Source organism: Hypomesus transpacificus, chromosome 17 (assembly GCF_021917145.1).
Source record: "Hypomesus transpacificus isolate Combined female chromosome 17, fHypTra1, whole genome shotgun sequence".
In the NCBI taxonomy this organism is placed as follows: Eukaryota; Metazoa; Chordata; class Actinopteri; order Osmeriformes; family Osmeridae; genus Hypomesus; species Hypomesus transpacificus.
In genome coordinates this window covers 2,600,295-2,616,899 of record NC_061076.1, presented here as the reverse complement: position 1 = coordinate 2,616,899, position 16,605 = coordinate 2,600,295, and the positions used below count along the sequence as shown (strand labels likewise).

At 48.5% G+C, this 16,605-nt stretch overlaps 1 protein-coding gene across 1 annotated transcript; it reads left to right on the top strand.

Moving 5' to 3' along the window:
- Positions 1 to 19: 19 nt before the first annotated feature.
- On the top strand, positions 20 to 14,820 carry vat1 (vesicle amine transport 1). The gene is made up of 6 exons (XM_047038857.1): positions 20 to 1,129; positions 1,314 to 1,521; positions 9,320 to 9,490; positions 10,636 to 10,725; positions 12,241 to 12,482; positions 14,502 to 14,820. The coding sequence occupies exons 1-6, from the start codon at positions 1,016 to 1,018 to the stop codon at positions 14,775 to 14,777; spliced, it is 1,101 nt and encodes a 366-aa protein (XP_046894813.1). The 5' UTR covers positions 20 to 1,015; the 3' UTR covers positions 14,778 to 14,820.
- The last annotated feature ends 1,785 nt before the right edge of the window (positions 14,821 to 16,605 follow it).

Sequence of the window (16,605 nt, the reverse complement as noted above, 5' to 3'; positions counted from 1 at the left end):
AGTGTGATCTGTGAGTCATCAGTGTGTTTCCTGTAAAGCTCAAACACCCCCGCCTATTGATTTCTGCAACACTGTATGTCCAATTAAAAAGGAGGAGGACAAACTGAACTGAAAGGCAGATAAAAGAGGGAATGGCAAGGAAAGTGTGTGTGTGTGTGCAATGCATAGAGAGAATAAAAGAAAGAGAGAATGGATGAGAGACGGATGAGACAAAACATCTAGAATGACAGAGGCAAAGGAACAAAGTCAATGTACTGAAAGAGAGAATAAGGAAGTCGAGATTTAAAAGGAATTGAGGAATCAGCTTCAAAAGGGGGTTAAAAAAAGTTGCCAAAAGTGAGGCAGCGAGAGAGCGGGAGGGAGATCTCTCTAATTGGAGTGGATAGACAGTGAGGCGCATGGCTCCCTCCAGACCATTAGAGAGGTCCGGGCGGAGTGGGTTGGTTCCCAGGAGGAGAGGGGCTTGTCTTGTGCTCAGCCATGGGGAAGAATCTGGCAAGGCCGCTGATGAGTGGAGCGCGGCCAGGGGAGAAGATGGGCCCCATTGTCCTGTCTCACTGATGAGGAAGAGGGGAAACCGGCGACTCCTCGCAGAGGGAGGGACGAAGAGGGGGGTGGAGGAGAAGTAGTGAGACAGTGTGAGGATGAAAAAGTTGACAGTGAGGGGAAAGATCATGGGGGAAGGAATGATCGGGAATGGGGACAAAAGAGACAGGGATGTAGAAAAACAAAAGGGAAAACCGAAATGACAGTAAGAGAGAAAGCTGGAGTACATCAAGGGAAGGTCTGGAGGAAGGGAATGAGTTGGATATAGAGGTGGGGCGCAGGAGGAAGAAAACAGGAAGAGGATTAGAATGCAGTGGTCGGTTCTGTTTCCTGTGTTGGCCTCTCCTGATAGGCCGGTTCTGTGGTGGAGGAAGTTTACAGTGGAGCTATTCCTCCTTTTGGGAGACAGCAGAGAGTCAGAGAATGCTGCTGTGAACAGGACTTTTAAGGACACAGCTTTTATTTAATAATGCAGAAGGGTGCTGTTTTTACTGTTGATGTGGCAATAGAGCCATCTCATTTCATGGTATCGGGTTGCAGTCAATGTGGGAACACTATGGCATGTGGAACAATAATGAAAAATGTAAAAAAAAAAAAAGGAATTGTTTCTCCACTTTCACTGACTAAGCATGTGACTTCACTCGTTTTGACCCATGTTTAACCCTCTCTCAGAAACAGTTTTTCATGACCAGCAAAACATCTGTTTTGTTGACGTCGTGTGGCTACAGTAAACCATGAGCTCCTCGCTCCGTCCTCCCCTCCTCCAGGTGGGGGACAAGGTCCTGGTGCTGAACCGCTGTGGCCTGTGGCAGGAAGTGGCAGCTGTTCCTGCCTGCCAAACCTTCCTCATCCCCGACGGGATGAGTTTCGAAGAAGCCGCCGCCATCCCCGTCAACTACGTCACCGCCTACATGATGCTGTTTGACTTTGGCAACCTGCGTCCCAACCAGAGCATCCTCATCCACTCGGCTGCAGGTAAGGACAGAGACAAGGCACACACAACCCCCCCCCCCCCCCCAGACACACACACGTTCAGACACACCTACATTCATTCTGAAGCACTCCGAGGAGCATGCTTTGTGAAGAGACTTTGACAAGTAGCCATAGTCCACCAGATGATTGTTCTCTGTGAATTATGGGCACGAGGAAATACCTAGCACTCACTTGAATTGTGTTAGCTCTTTATCTCCTGTTTATGTCTGTATTGTTTCTATATGAATGATGACTGGGGGGGGTCATTTTCCCATGGTATGTTTACTTTTAACTATGACCTTATCGTGTGTAAGTGTGTGTACTGTAACACTGTAGATGGTACGATACTGGCTTCCATACTGGGGTGAGCTGAGCAGAGATGTTTCAGGAGCACCTGGCACCTTCAGTTGAGGGTCAGAGTGCTCTGTGTGTGGGTGGAGGAGTGTGGGACGAGGGAGGGAGGGGTGGCTCCAAAGCACCTGGAGGAGGGCGGGAGGTTGTGAGTGTAAGAGTGCAGGCCTTTTGTGTGTGTGCATGAGATTGGGCCAGCTGGCGAGAATTGGAAAAGCATTCAAAGTACAGTAGTATCCAAAGGAGGGAGGGAGAAAGACACAGAGAGAGACAGAGAGAGAGAGACACAGAGAGAGAGAGACACAGAGAGAGAGAGACACAGAGAGAGAGAGACACAGAGAGAGAGAGACACAGAGAGAGAGAGAGACACAGAGAGAGAGACACAGAGAGAGAGAGACACAGAGAGAGAGAGAGAGAGACACAGAGAGAAAGACACAGAGAGAGAAAGACACAGAGAGAGAGAGACACAGAGAGAGAGACACACAGAGAGAGAGAGACACAGAGAGAAAGAGAGACATAGAGTGAGACACACCGAGAGCAAGACACCGAAAGAGAGAGAGATACATAAAGAGAGAGACAGACAGAGAGAGAGAGACAGTGAGAGTTGGAGAAACGGAGAGAAAATACTTGATGCATTTCGTCTGCAGTGGGAGTCACAGAGGTACTGTGCAGTTTGCCAGCGGTGACAGTATATGGGTGGGGATGGCCATGAGCAGTCAGATGAACATGCATCTGTGTAGGTTGGAGGAAAGATGAACATGCATCTGTGTAGGTTGGAGGAAAGCGGGTTGTTTCACGTTGAGCACCGTGGGAATGCCAGCCCAGGTGTGCGTGCCCCTCGATATGAAACACAATCCAAATGAGATTGAATGTGAAACGAATGCATTACCGTGACGAGTGTGTAGTATTCACAAGGAGGTCTCAGAGCTCCTGAAGGCTAATGGGTCCGTAGTCACTCAGACTGGATTATCATAGAAGGCCACAGTGGAATTCACAGGTGCTCAGGCTCATCGTGGTTCATTAGCTTAGGTCGTTTGTGAGCCTATAGCTTGTGGACGTCATGTTAAACTGATTTTGTCAGGGGTTTTGGTGCACAGTGAGAAGAGTATGGGTCCTTTAGGAGAGGCGTGTGCGATGCTGTAAGTGCTCCCCCAGGTTGATCACTCTGAGGCAGGGTCTCTGGTTTCTCATGGCTTACTTCCAGACTAGACTCTCCAGCTGTTTGGACGTGAGGATTCTAACAGAGCGTTACTCAATCCTTGGAGAGAAGATCCTCTCAGCTTGCAACAGAAATCCTCCTTTCTTTCTGCTGTGTTATCCATCGTACTGGACACTGAGGTTCTCTGGAAGGATTGGGTCGTCATATCAGTCGCTATTGTGGGCGTGTTTAAGCAGTGACACGATGTGACACGAGTGGTGAAACGATAGAGACAGTGATAGAGGTGCCGACCAATGAGATGTTGGTTCCAAGCTTCAAACACAAGGTTTTCTTTCTGTGTGGGTTTGGGGGGAGAGAGAGAGAGGGGGGGGGGGGTCTCAAGGTCTTTCAGAACATGTCTGACTGTCTTTACTGATATCATATCATGTCAGATATATGTATGTATATTCTGATTCACCCCCGTTGTGTGTGTGTGTGTGAGCATGAGTGTGTGGCCTAGTCTGCCACCGCGCTTCATCATTGCAAAATTTTCTACATATATTTGTTTCCTGTTACTGGCAGCCAGCTGTTCTCACCAAGATTCAGTGGGTTCATGTCTCGGTAACATCATTATCATGAGGTAGTACGAGGACAGAGGGAACGCTTCTCTCTCAATAAGACGTAGCAGATCGGATTACATTTGGTGGCATTTTTTTTTTATTGGCAGCTCATGGATCAATAAGCTGATTCTTATCTTCATTTGATGCGCAATTTTCTTCTTCCGCGGTCTTCAATCATGTGATCAGCGTTACTCAGTGGTAAACGTTCCATTATCTCTCCTTTTGAATCGATCTACAGTGTGACAGAACCCTTGTGTTGAATAAAGATGGAATATTACAGCAGACAGGCTTCCTGCAGGGGAGCCTGTTGAGTCTCATGTCTAGGAGCAGGACCCTGACAGGCATGAGGGAGACGAGGTGCAGAGGTTTGTCCTGGCCTGGCCCGGCCCGGCCCGCTCCACCATGCTGGTCAGCGTGACTCCCAGTGCTGACCCATCCTCAGCTGCCTCTCTCGTGGGGCCTTTGGCCCGCCTCGGCTGTCCCCTCCTCCCTAACAATGCTGGATTGTTCCCCTCCCCGCCCTGACTCTGCTCTCTCTGGGCCTCCACATCTGTATCCTCTGTCCTCCACCCCCCCCCTCTGCTCCTGCCTGCCCACCCCACCTCCTCCCCCCTCCCTCACCCCCCCGGCTCCTGACCCTGACCGCGCCGGATTCCCCGGTCATCTAGGAGTGTGCACACGTTTCCAACTCTTGTTGTTTCCATGGGGACTGGGTGGCGGGAAGTGCGGTGACATTTGGAAGTATCTTGAGGGGGCGTGTCCATTAAACCAAGCCAACAGCCTTTCCTCTAACCTTTCCCTGAACTGGACCTAGTGTTTATGGATTAGGTCTGACCAGCAGCCCTGATACCGCACCCACACACACACACACACACACACACACACACACACACACACACACACACACACACACACACACTCTTGACCATGCTTGAATATCTCCGGTGTGCCCTTTAAATTAATGCCCAGTGCAAGCAACACACTATAAAAACATGCACACACACATACAAAGTTGACAATTATAAACGACTATTCTCTGTTTTACAGAAATGCATTGTTGACAGCCATGACAGCATACACTTGGTAATGGTCCCCTCTTCCTTCCTGCGATCTGGCTTGAGAGTCTTAGCCTACTTTTGTGAACACTAATTCACTCTGACCGATAGACAGTAGCCCTAACCGGGCGGGCGGGCGGGCGGGCGGGCGGGCGGGCGGGCGGGCGGGCAGGCAGGCAGGCAGGCAGACAGACAGGCAAGCAGGCAGGGAGGCGGGCAGGCAGGCAGACGGGCAGGCAGGCAGGCAGGCAGGCAGACAGACAGACAGACAGACAGACGGGCAGGCAGGCAGGCAGGCAGGCAGGCAGGCAGGCAGACAGGCTGTGGTTGAACCGTCTGTGTTCCCCAAGCTTGGTATACCCAGCAGCAGATCAGTTGCACTGATAGGAAACGGAAACCAGGGCAACCTCCAGCCTACCTACCAATCACATCACTCTCTCACACAGTGCGCTGGCAGCCGTTGCCATGTGACCCCATTCAACTGTCCTTGCCGCACACACACACAAACTCACAGGTGTGGGTGTGTGTGTGCACTTGAGTTCCATTGAATGTATTTCTCTGTGTTTACGTGACCAAAGAATGTGTTTGTCCGTGTGGCATTACGCAGAGCGTTTGTGATAACACATTTAATCCTCAATGCATATAGTTACAGTAAATGCGTACAGTGTTTGTGTGTGCGTGTTATCGTCTGTGGGTATGTGACGGCGAGCATTGTAAGAGTTCTTTCTCAGGAAATCACAGGGACTGCCTTCTCACATGGGCACAGGATGTTTTTAAAAGTCACTCACCCAGTAACTAAAAATGAGTTTCCTCTAGGCTGCGTGTACAGGAACCAGCCTGTGATAGTAAAGTGCAGAGAAAAACACCATGTTGCATAACAGTGAGTATTCCCTCAATCAGACTGCAATAAAAACACCTAACCTTGGTGTTCAGCTCATACAGTACATTCATACAGAACTGCGGGGAGTCAGGTGGCTGAGCGGTTAGGGAATCGGGCTAGTAATCAGAAGGTTGCTGGTTCGATTCCAGGCCGTGCCAAATGACGTGTCCTTGGGCAAGGCACTTCACCCTACTTGCCTCGGGGGAATGTCCCTGTACTTACTGTAAGTCACTCTGGTTAAGTCCGTCTGCTAAAATGAAAAAAAAAAAAAAAGTGACTACAGACCAAGACCATGACATGCTTTAGATACGATTTTTGCTCGCTGCCTCACCGTAGTTTCTCACTATAGCCGCAAAACTTAACAGAGCCCAACCGCAATCATGTCCAACATGTTGATCATGTCCAACATGTTGATCATGTCCAACATGTTGATCTTGCTGTCGATCCATCTGTGACAACCAGGGAGGGGTTCCTGGATCCAGGGTTGTAACTCGTTCTTCTCTAACCACAAAGGCCACAACCTAATTATAGGGCGAGAGAGAAAGGAAGCATGGTAGAAACCTGAAGAGAGAGAGAGGGGGCATGAGTGGTAGCAGAAGGCTCTGGTATTATGGCTGTTCTCCGCTCTGTGGCGTTGCTGCAGCCAGATGACCGTGAACCTCTCGTGCCCCATCACCTCTCGAGGTGGAGCTCGATGCTCTAATCCATTTCAGATAGCCTCTCTAACTCTGAGGATGCACCCTTTGCAGGCGTGTGGATGACCGTGCGTGGCGCATAGCGAGAGCACATGGTTACGTGTGAGATTTATGTTTAAGCGTTACTGTTCCCTCTGGAAATCCCTCTGGAGCGATGTCTAATGTCCGCACCCTATCCTCAAGTTGAACTCTGGGTGTGGACTCATAACACTGGCCAGAATGTCAAACTGAAGTCCTCTGTGTTTTGGGGAGAATTCCTCTGCCTTACTGTGGAGGGTTTTGTAAGCCAAGTCTAATTGGTGCCAAAATGTGGTGCATCTGTGTGTGCGCGTATTTGTTATTCATAGAGAGAGAAAAGCGAGTCCACTCTAAAGAAAGAGACAGAGACGTAGAGAAGGAGACAGAGAGACAGAGAGAGAGACAGAGAGGGAGGTAGAATGATGTCCAGTTAATATTCCCCTGTGTAAACAAGTCAATCTATTCAAGAACAAATTGAATTAGACCACAACATTTGCTTAAGCAGCTATTCTTTGCCCTGGGAATGGGTTAGTGTTCAAGGATCACATCACCCCATGAGATGATGAAAGCAGAGAGACTTCTCTATCTGGCCTGTCCTCACTATGGAGGAGAGAAGGATGGAGACATGAATCACAGACGTGAGAGAGGGCAAGTAAAAGGGAGTTAATGAGAAATGTGAAAGCAACAATGGAAACCCAGTAAGGGGTTAAAAATGGGTTAATGGTGGGCTAAAACCCGGCACATATTTTATAAGATTAGCTGATATGTACCGCATTACCAGACTATTACAGACTAGAGTCTCCCTCATGTGTGGCGTGTCTGTAGTGTGTGTGTGTGTGTGTTGTGTGTGTTGTGTGTGTACATGTGTGTGTTTGTGGGGGTGTGGGGATCTTTGGCAGTGCTGTTTGGGTCTTGTGATGGGGGTTCTGTCACAAGGTAGGCCGACTGAAGCTAGTTCTCAGGGTGATCCAGACACAGTTCCTCCCCAGTCTGCCTCACCATGAACCTGGGGAAGGGAGATCATGATTGGATGGTGAAACAGACCTAATATAACAAAGACTAAGCACTACTTATCTATTCGTAGGACTAATTCAGTATTTAAGAGTTTTGACATTGAGACAAATAAATGATGCTCTTTAACATTCTGCCTCCTTGTCTATCAGTGTGTGTGTGTATATATATATATATATATATGAGAACATAGAGAGGTTGAGTGTGAGGGGACATGGGGACATGGTCATTGGAAGGGTGAGTGAAGCTATAGGAAGGGTGGGTGAAGCTATAGGAAGGGTGGGTGTATGTATATATATATATATATATATATATATTGCTGTACACACCTGTTATTTCCGTCCAGTAAGTACACACACATTCATGCTTGCAAGTGCTCATGTACTGTCACGCTCACATCCTGAGGATCTTGACATGATGCTGGATGTTTATCAGTTGAATGTCCCCGTCTGATCTGTCACTTATTAGCTCATGAAAAGCGTACGATATCCACCAACTGACTCTTCAAGGCCTGGAAGAAGAGAGACCGATGGAACAAAATGGCTCCCCTATGCGCATTCATCACTGCCAATTTGGCCTGGGTTTCCTTGGCAACGGCAACTTGGTTTCCCTACGAGGAGAGGGAGAGATAGTGATGGTAGAAGGCAGACTCTCCGACACTGCCTTCCAACAGCAACAGAGTTGCCCTTGTTATTTAATCAACAATGTTTTCGGTCAGACTTGGTAACATTTCAGTTCCCATAGGCTCTAGGTCTTCTTAAATTAGAGCTGAGGTGGGAATAGGTCAACCTCCTGATATTCCACATGCAAGTGTCATAGAAAAGAAGGTTCCTCGAGCAACTTGGTAACCAACAAGGGACTGAAAAAAACCCTCACACTCGCATGTATACGATGCGTGTGTTTGTGTGCGAGCCACCTAGCCAGTGAGCTCCAAAATTCATCCAAACACGTTCATGACCTCAGCAGCTCAGCTATGCTTTGGAGAACAGTTTCTGTTTGAATTAAAATGCACTTGTTGTGAACGCTCTGTTTGCATTGCTCTATTCGCTTCGGCGTTGATAAGATGTGCCCTTTACTTGGTCAGGCCTGACTGACCTTTATGGACGCCTTTCAGTTCAGGTTTCTACATCGGCTTCCCTTCACGCTCCTTATCAGTAACCTATTAAAACCTGTCTCTGCAGCTTTGGCAAACCATGGCTCTGATGTACGTACACACAGACACAAACATACTTTCACACGGTAAATACACACGTAAAATATACACCCAATGGCACGTTGATGTACTGTTGCCATACACACAACACAATGCCTTGTCTTCGAGAGGTGAACATGGACTGTTAATATTTGAAGATTCATTTTTTTTCAACCCTACTGTTTTGAAATGATACACCCATGAATATAGTTCTATCAATGTCACTAGTAGTCCTAGTCTTGACAAACATGTAACTTAGTTTAGCTACTTACAATGGCTCCCTCATGGACTCCTACACAGGTGGCCTTGCATAGGGAGTAAAACAAGGCTCTTCTGAGTTACAATGAAGACTTTCTTCAGAACAGGAAGTCCATGTGTGCATCTGTGTGTGTGTGCCCCATTCTCCTCAGGGCAGAGGAGGTAATGTGATTGTACCTAATGCTGTCCTTACTTACCCCTGAGCAACGCAACACACGGCCACACTGATTCTGAGTGGCCAGTCTAAGACCGTAAACAATACAAATCACATTTGGTTGAGATGCTATAGGTGGGTGGAATGGGATTTTTGGATACCTCAGGCGTGCGTCTGTCAGCTGAGTTTTAAGTGTCCGCCTGAATGAGCGTCTGTCATGACTAAATAATTGTGACGGTGGACAGAATTGATCAGGGCCGTACTTCTCGCCGGTTATTTTGCTCAGAGAAACGTGGAATCATGAGAACATATGCCTCTAGATCCAGTTTGCAATGAACCCATACTCGACCTCATTCTATTTTTTCTCCTCACCTTTTACTCTATCCTCCATGTCCTCCCCTCCCTCCCCCCTCTGTCTCCTGCTTCCAGGTGGTGTGGGCATCGCTGCAACCCAGCTCTGTCAGACTGTGAAGGACGTGACCATTTTCGGCACGGCATCAGCCAGTAAGCACGAAGCCATCAGCCAGGCCGGAGTCACCCACGCCATCGACTACCGCACACGGGACTACGTGGAGGAGGTCCGCAAGATCAGCCCCAAAGGTGACCACTCTCCAGTCTTTTGGATGAGGGCTATGACCCGATGTACTGTGACAGGTCCAGAATATGAGGGCCGAGACCCAATGTTCTCAGATGAGGTGGAGTGGTATCTCTACCGAGACGAGGCTCAAATGTATTAAGATCCTTCCCTAAAGGGAAAGGTTTGGAGTCAGCGAAAAAAAAAATGCTATTTATGTACTTGCACCCAGTCATAGTGCACTGCATTTGTTGCGCTTTGTTTGACTTCCCTTTGCTGATAGCAAGTTGCTAAACACTGTTGATCTATTGGACTGTGTCAGAGCTTTCAGTGATAGTGGCTGTCAAGAGTGTGAGATGTGGAGTGTAGGCAGACAGTTGCTTTACACTCAAACAAACCCATTAGAAATGGGTAGTGACTCAGGTTGGATCCAATCCCCAAACACACCTCAGGGTAATGCTAGAACCAGTCATTTCTTTAATATAAACCATAAAATATGTTGTTTATCAGCACCAACCACACATCCTCTGCATTATATTTTCTCCTCTAACGTCGTTCTCACAGATGCGGGACTCGATGCTGGGGGTTTACTTTGGCAACCCTTCCCCCCAGCACCTCCCCTGCATCCCCCCCCTTCCCCCCAGCACCCCCCCTGCACCTCCCCCCTCTCTGCAGTAGGGAGAGAAATGGAGAGAGGAGGCCTGGCACTTTAGACAGAAACGGTCTAATTAAAGGCAGGGATCAATGTGAACCCTTGCTGGCAGCTTGTCTCCCTGCCTGTATTTCCATCAGTCACTCACTGTGCTGTGGTTAAGGAAGAGAGTCCTGCCGAGAGCCTTCACAATCAATAGTACCAGGTTCCGTCGGATTTGAGAAGGGTTGTTCAGCTTTAACCTCACAGCTGGAATACACAAGGATGGAGCCCATGTGAGCAGATGTATAGTAACTACCTTAACTGGGTAAGGTCCCCCTTGTGCTCTCAAATGTCTGTTATTCTATCCAAGACATCCCCACCTGGAACGAAAGGGTCTTAACTCCAGAAGACTGTAATACAAAATTGTTATCCACTTGCCTTATTCTTTTGTTATGTGAGAATAAGTACATTTCCAGCTCCTCTCTCCCAAACTGGTAAGATTACGTCTTGATCATCATGTCTGCGTGTCCCCATCAGGGTTGGATATTGTTCTGGATCCATTGGGAGGCTCGGATACCCACAAGGCCTACAACCTTCTGAAGCCAATGGGCAAGCTCATTACCTACGGTAAGTTAGAGGGAACCAAAGCCAGGACAGTTTGAGACATCCACTACTGTATCCCTACTCCAAAGACTCGCATAATACATCTGAATTGTCATTCATCACAAAGAACTGTATTCAATGGACAGTAACAATGGGTTCGAGTCACGTACATAGCGCCCCATCCTGTCGCTGGCCTCTCTGCAGAGCTCCACGTCCTCAGAGCTCTCTCTTCAGAGCTCTCTCCTCAGAGCTCTCTCCCCAGACCGTTCTCTGTGGGACTGTGCCGTTGCTCTGTGGCGATGCAGTGGGCTGGGCCGGCATGCACAGAAAACAGGGCCATGCATGTTTGTAAAAAAAACAAAAAAAAGACTGCTCAGCATGGAGTCCCCCTCCCACTTCCATTCATGTGTTCACCCCTACAACCTCCCCCCCCCCCCATTCCCCTCCTTCCTCTCCACAGCCTCCCTGCTCCTCTTCAAGCTTATCAGAAGTATGCATGGTAGAACAATAGGCATTCTATCTGCACGGAACCTGGAATGTGTCTGAATGTAGCAGACTGAGTCTCTCTCCAGCACCCCTCTCCTCTCCCTCTGAGCGAGTATTGTGTCCAAGTCCACGGGGAGAGAGAGAGAGAGAGAGAGAGGAGAGGAGAGAGAGGAGAGAGAGAGAGAGAGAGGAGAGAGAGAGAGGAGAGAGAGAGAGAGAGAGAGAGAGAGGAGAGAGAGAGAGAGAGAGAGAGAGAGAGAGAGAGAGAGAGAGAGAGGAGGAGAGAGAGAGGAGAGAGAGAGAGAGAGGAGAGAGAGAGAGAGAGAGAGAGGAGAGAGAGAGAGAGGAGGAAGAGAGAGAGAGGAGAGAGAGAGAGAGAGAGAGAGAGAGAGAGTGTGTTTGTGTGAGAGAGAGATGGGCACAGAGAGGGCATGGGAGGTTATGAGAACATAGAGAGGTTGAGTGTGAGGGGACATGGTCATTGGAAGGGTGAGTGAAGCTATAGGAAGGGTGGGTGAAGCTATGAGAGAGAGACAGAGAGAGAGACAGAGAGAGAGAGACAGAGAGAGAGAGACAGAGAGAGACAGAGAGAGAGAGAGACAGAGACAGAGACAGAGCGAGAGCGAGAGCGAGGGATGCCGAAAGACGATGAGGGGAGCTATGACTGGGGGGTGGGGGTTGTACTTGGTACCTGCTGCGGCCTCAAGCTGGCAGCAGAACAGTTGGACATTACACAGAAATGGGACAAACTGAAAAAAGGAGAGATTGGTTATAGGATGAGATAAAAGAAGGGAGGCAGTGAAAGACAGAATGGGAGAGAGGGAGGTGAGGCAGATGATATGACAATAAATGAACGAGACACCAGAACAAAGATTCATCAGTGAATCACTTATACAGAGATCCAAACTGACCCTCTACTGAGAATCAAACAGGCCGCCTCTGCAACACACACACACTTTTACACACACACACACACACGCACAAGCACACACACAAGTCTTTAATGTATTGACAGATTGTCAAAAAGTTGAAACCCTTTCTGTTGTCTGGCAGGAGCATCTAACATGTTGGCAGGCCAGAAGAAGAACCTTCTGGCAGTGGCTAAGACCTGGTACCACCAGTTCTCCATCCACACCCTCAGCCTCATTCAGGGGAACAAGTCTGTGTGCGGCTTCCACCTGGGATACCTGGACGGAGAGATCGAGCTCATCAGCCAGACCATGACGTCCCTCCTGGAACTCTACCGACAGGGCAAGATCAAACCTCGCATCGACTCCACCTACCACCTGGAGCAGGTGTGTGATTGTGATTGTGTGTGTGTCTGTGTGTGGTGGTCATGCTGCGCGGTTTGTTCATGCGTGTTTTTTTTATATGACGTGTGTACGTGTTTAAATGTGAGGATTTGGGTGTGGCTGTATACACTAAGGATCATCTTAGCAACAGTGTTTAGACTGGGTAGGCGTCACAGACAAAAACAGAATTAATTTGTTTGTGGGGTAGAAACCGGTTAGGGAGTTGGGCTATCAATCAGAAGGTTGCCGGTTCGATTCCCGGTCATGCTAAATGACGTTGTGTCCTTGGGCAAGGCACTTCACCCTACTTGCCTCGGAGAGAATGTCCCTGTACTTACTGTAAGTCTGCTAAATGACTAAATGTAAAATAATAGCTAGGGTAGACAACATGGACAGCGCAATAAGACCCGTCTAGATGCCAGTGTTCAATGCCAGAGACGGTCGATGCCTAAGCTAATGATACTGACCATCAGAAACGTCCGTTTAAAGCGTTCGTTTTCTTTCCTTTTAGTTTCCTTTTGGTCTGTCTGACTCTGACTCTCCGGCGTTTTCAGTCTCTCTCTGTGCACTCGATTCCGTTTTTCCTTTTCTTCAAATGTATCTTTTTCTCTCTTGTTGCCATGGTGACCTTCCTTGGTCTGCCTGTGCGTCTGTTGAAGGGAGGCGCTCTGATGAAGGAGAAGAGATGGAGTGGAGGAGGAGGAGCAGTGAGGGACTGGAAAGAGTCAATCTGATAACAGAGAGATTTTATTCATAAAAGTTCCAGAAAATATGTCACTGATGGAGGTTTTAAATCATTTCTGTTTATTATGTGTCTGACCAGCTTTAAGGAGCCCCACACACCCCGCCTTGAACCATCTATCACAACCCGCCCCACGGCACTTTTCATCACTGAATACAGTGCAAAACATCTCAGTTTGTTAACCCATACAAGAGGTCTTTCAGCCTATATTTCCACGTCAAAGGTTGTTACTATTGCAGTCTTTTGTCTACGCTGCAGGTAGGCAGCCGGGCTCCCTAGGCCAGCTCTTGTCATTTGTATTCAAGCTTTGGATCTGCACACTCTACTTTCCCAACGTCACTACCCTCCCCTGCTCCTTCACCTGCTCCTTCACCTGCTCCTTCACCTGCTTCTGGTTTGGACCATCTTACAAGCACCAGTTGCTCCCTCCCCCTCTGACTCCCCCCATCCCCCTCTCTGACTCCCTCCATCCCCATGTGTCTGTGCGTCTCCGTCGTCAGGGCCAGGCTTCGATGAGACTTAGCGTTGCTAGGAGATGGCCCTCTGTTGCCGTGGCATCGGTCGTTAGGTGGCCTGCCTGCCGGCTTTCGCAGGGGGTGTGGAGGGGGAAGGAGGGGGAGGAGGAGGGGGGGGCGGACAGACGCTGAGCAGACCAAAGTGGTCAGAGGAGGGTGTGGCTCCTGGCTGGCAGCCTTCCTCTGTCACTGTGACAGACAGGCTGTAACCAGCGGGTCGATCAGTCATTAACCCTGTGTTTGCCTCTTCCCTTGGGACGGGCCTGAGACACCTAGAGACCCGTCAATAATGCTAATGTGACATGCCATCGCCATGGAGACAACCTATCACCACTGTCCCGAGCTTGAATAAAACATGGGTGTGGTGTGTGCGGTTTAAATATGAGGTTTTCACTTTGAAACACATTAATCCTTTAAACATTTATTTGAATGTTTGAAATTTGAGCATAGACTCGCTGTAGCATTTTGAGTCTTTTCTGAGACGATATCATGCATGCTGTACATTTATTTCGCAGATTTATCCAAAACTTACCCTATTCATCGTAAAACCGCTTCACTTTTGCCTCATACTGTATATACAAGAAGTGGGGCAAGTTACAGAAGCGAAAGGTAGAATAATTTGAAGTGGAAGACAAGCCGGCAACCTTCTTCAGATGTGTGTTTTTTATGTCATGACAGATGGATTCAAGACCTACCTCCCTCTCGTTCTACTCCTCTCACATTCTTTCATGCATTTTTTTCCCCTCCCTCTTCTCTCCTGTGCAGGTGGGCGATGCCATGAGGAGGATGCAGGAGAGGAACAACATCGGAAAGGTGATTCTCATCACCGAACCCATGAAGGAGGAGGAGAAGAAGAAAGAGGAGCCCAAGAAAGAGGAGAAAAAAGAGGAGAAGAAGAAAGACGACAAGAAGAAGGACGACAAGAAGAAGGACGACTCCAAGAAGGAGGAGAAGAAAGAGGAGAAGAAGAAGGAGGAGCCCAAGAAGGAAGAGAAGAAGGAGGAAGAGAAGAAGGAGGAAGAGAAGAAGGAGGAGAAGTGAGGGTGGAGTCAGGCAGACCGCCAGGGGGGCTCTTGTCCTGGGGGTGGGGGGTAAATTCAGGGGGGTGGGCTGGGAAGGAGGGTGGGTGGGAATGAATGGGGTGGGACATGGAAATGGGGCAGTTGAGGGGAGGGTGAATGGGCAGGGAATGATCGAAGAGGGGGGGGTGATGAGTAGAAAATGAGGTAAAACTGGATGGGCGGTGGAAATCCACAGAGCTGGGGTGCAAACGAGAGGGGTGGTCAGTTATCTCTTTCACCTCTCAGCCCCCTCGACAGTTTACTTTGACCCAATCCCTGCTCCCTTCTCAGGCATGTCTGTATTTGTTGAGTCCCTTATACCTTTCCTCCCCAATGCACCTTAATGTTGGCTGTGCTCTTAACAACAGCCTCCCAGAACCACTATGCTCTCTCTTGACTCCTAGCTGTCCTCTTAGGCATGTCTCTGAGATCTCGGAGGCAGAGAGCCCAAGAGGACTGTGGGTAAAGCCTGAGGCACATTTCTTTTGCCTTGACAACGATAATCCAACACACACAGTGCCCCTATAGCCCTCTCCCCTCCCCAGAAACAGCCTCTCCTTCTGAACTCCCTCTGTGCTAGATTGCTCTGCTCTGACTTCCACCTGCCACCTCCCCTTCCTCTCACGCTTACAATATTGCCCAACACTCCTCCTCCATCATGGTCCAGACACAGACATAGACAGACATAGACAGACATAGACAGACATAGACAGACATAGACAGACATAGACAGACATAGACAGACATAGACAGACGACATATAAATACAGACAGACATAGACAGACGACATATAAATACAGACAGGCATAGACAGACGACATATAAATACAGACAGACAGACAGAAAACCACTCCCACCCATAAGCTCACAAGGTCCAGTGAGTGCTTTGTTATGTTACAGTGGATGAGTCACTGTTGTCAGTGATTGGCTATCAGCTCCCTTGAGATGTGTGGTGCATCACGGTCCAGCTAGTGGAGTTAACATGCAGGTTATCGCACCATAACTACTTTAATGTTTTTGGATTAATGGCTTCTCCTTTCTGTAGTATTTTACGTCTTTATCTCAAGCTACAACTGCTGCATTTTCTAATAATCCAACACAGGGAATACTGTATGATGTATTTGACTAGCCGTAGAGTGTGCTAGATGAAAGTAGATCATCTGGAGATGAAGCACCCTTCTCTTTGCAAATTAATGAGCAGTATTTTTCCAGTCTTGAATGGGAAGGGGGGAAATCATTGCCTAGTCCTCCATAGTTACAGATTTTTCTGACAGACCACCAGTTGGCAAGCCGTGCGTAGGGCCAATTAAGAGAGAATTTTGTTTCTGTTTAAACAAGGCACCCATACACTCTCACACACAAACAGCATTTAGTAAATGAGGCACTGTCATGGGGACACACTAACTGATTTGATATTAGTAAGCTGAAGAGGTGAACGCCAGTCAGCTTCTCCCCCAATCCTCCTTCAGCACCACACGGCATTCCTCTGTCTCCACGGTGACCGAGCGCCTGTCGTTCGCCCTGACCTGGGAGAGGGGATCCGAAAACAGAAATTCAAACTGGCATCAACACTCAGCCTCCTATCTCTGCTCCACTTATTTTACTCTCTCCCTCCCTCTCTCTCTCTCTAACCCTCTCCTTTCTCCCTGTCTGTGGTCGGCATAGCAACAAGCGTCGTTCTCCTCAGATATGGTATTGTGGTCGCTCTCTTTCTCTCCATTTCCCTCCCTCTCATTCTGACCACAGCTGGAGTGATTTAGCAGTGTTAAAGAACCGTGGTATCTCTTGGATGACTGCAGTATTAAGT

Coding starts and splice junctions, on each gene's coding strand:
- vat1 (XM_047038857.1), top strand. CDS start 1,016: ATGCAGAAGGGTGCTGTTTTTACTGTTGATGTGGCAATAGAGCCATCT. Junction 1,130..1,313: donor GTGGAACAATAATGAAAAAT/GTAAAAAAAAAA, acceptor CCCCTCCTCCAG/GTGGGGGACAAGGTCCTGGT. Junction 9,491..10,635: donor CCGCAAGATCAGCCCCAAAG/GTGACCACTCTC, acceptor TGTCCCCATCAG/GGTTGGATATTGTTCTGGAT.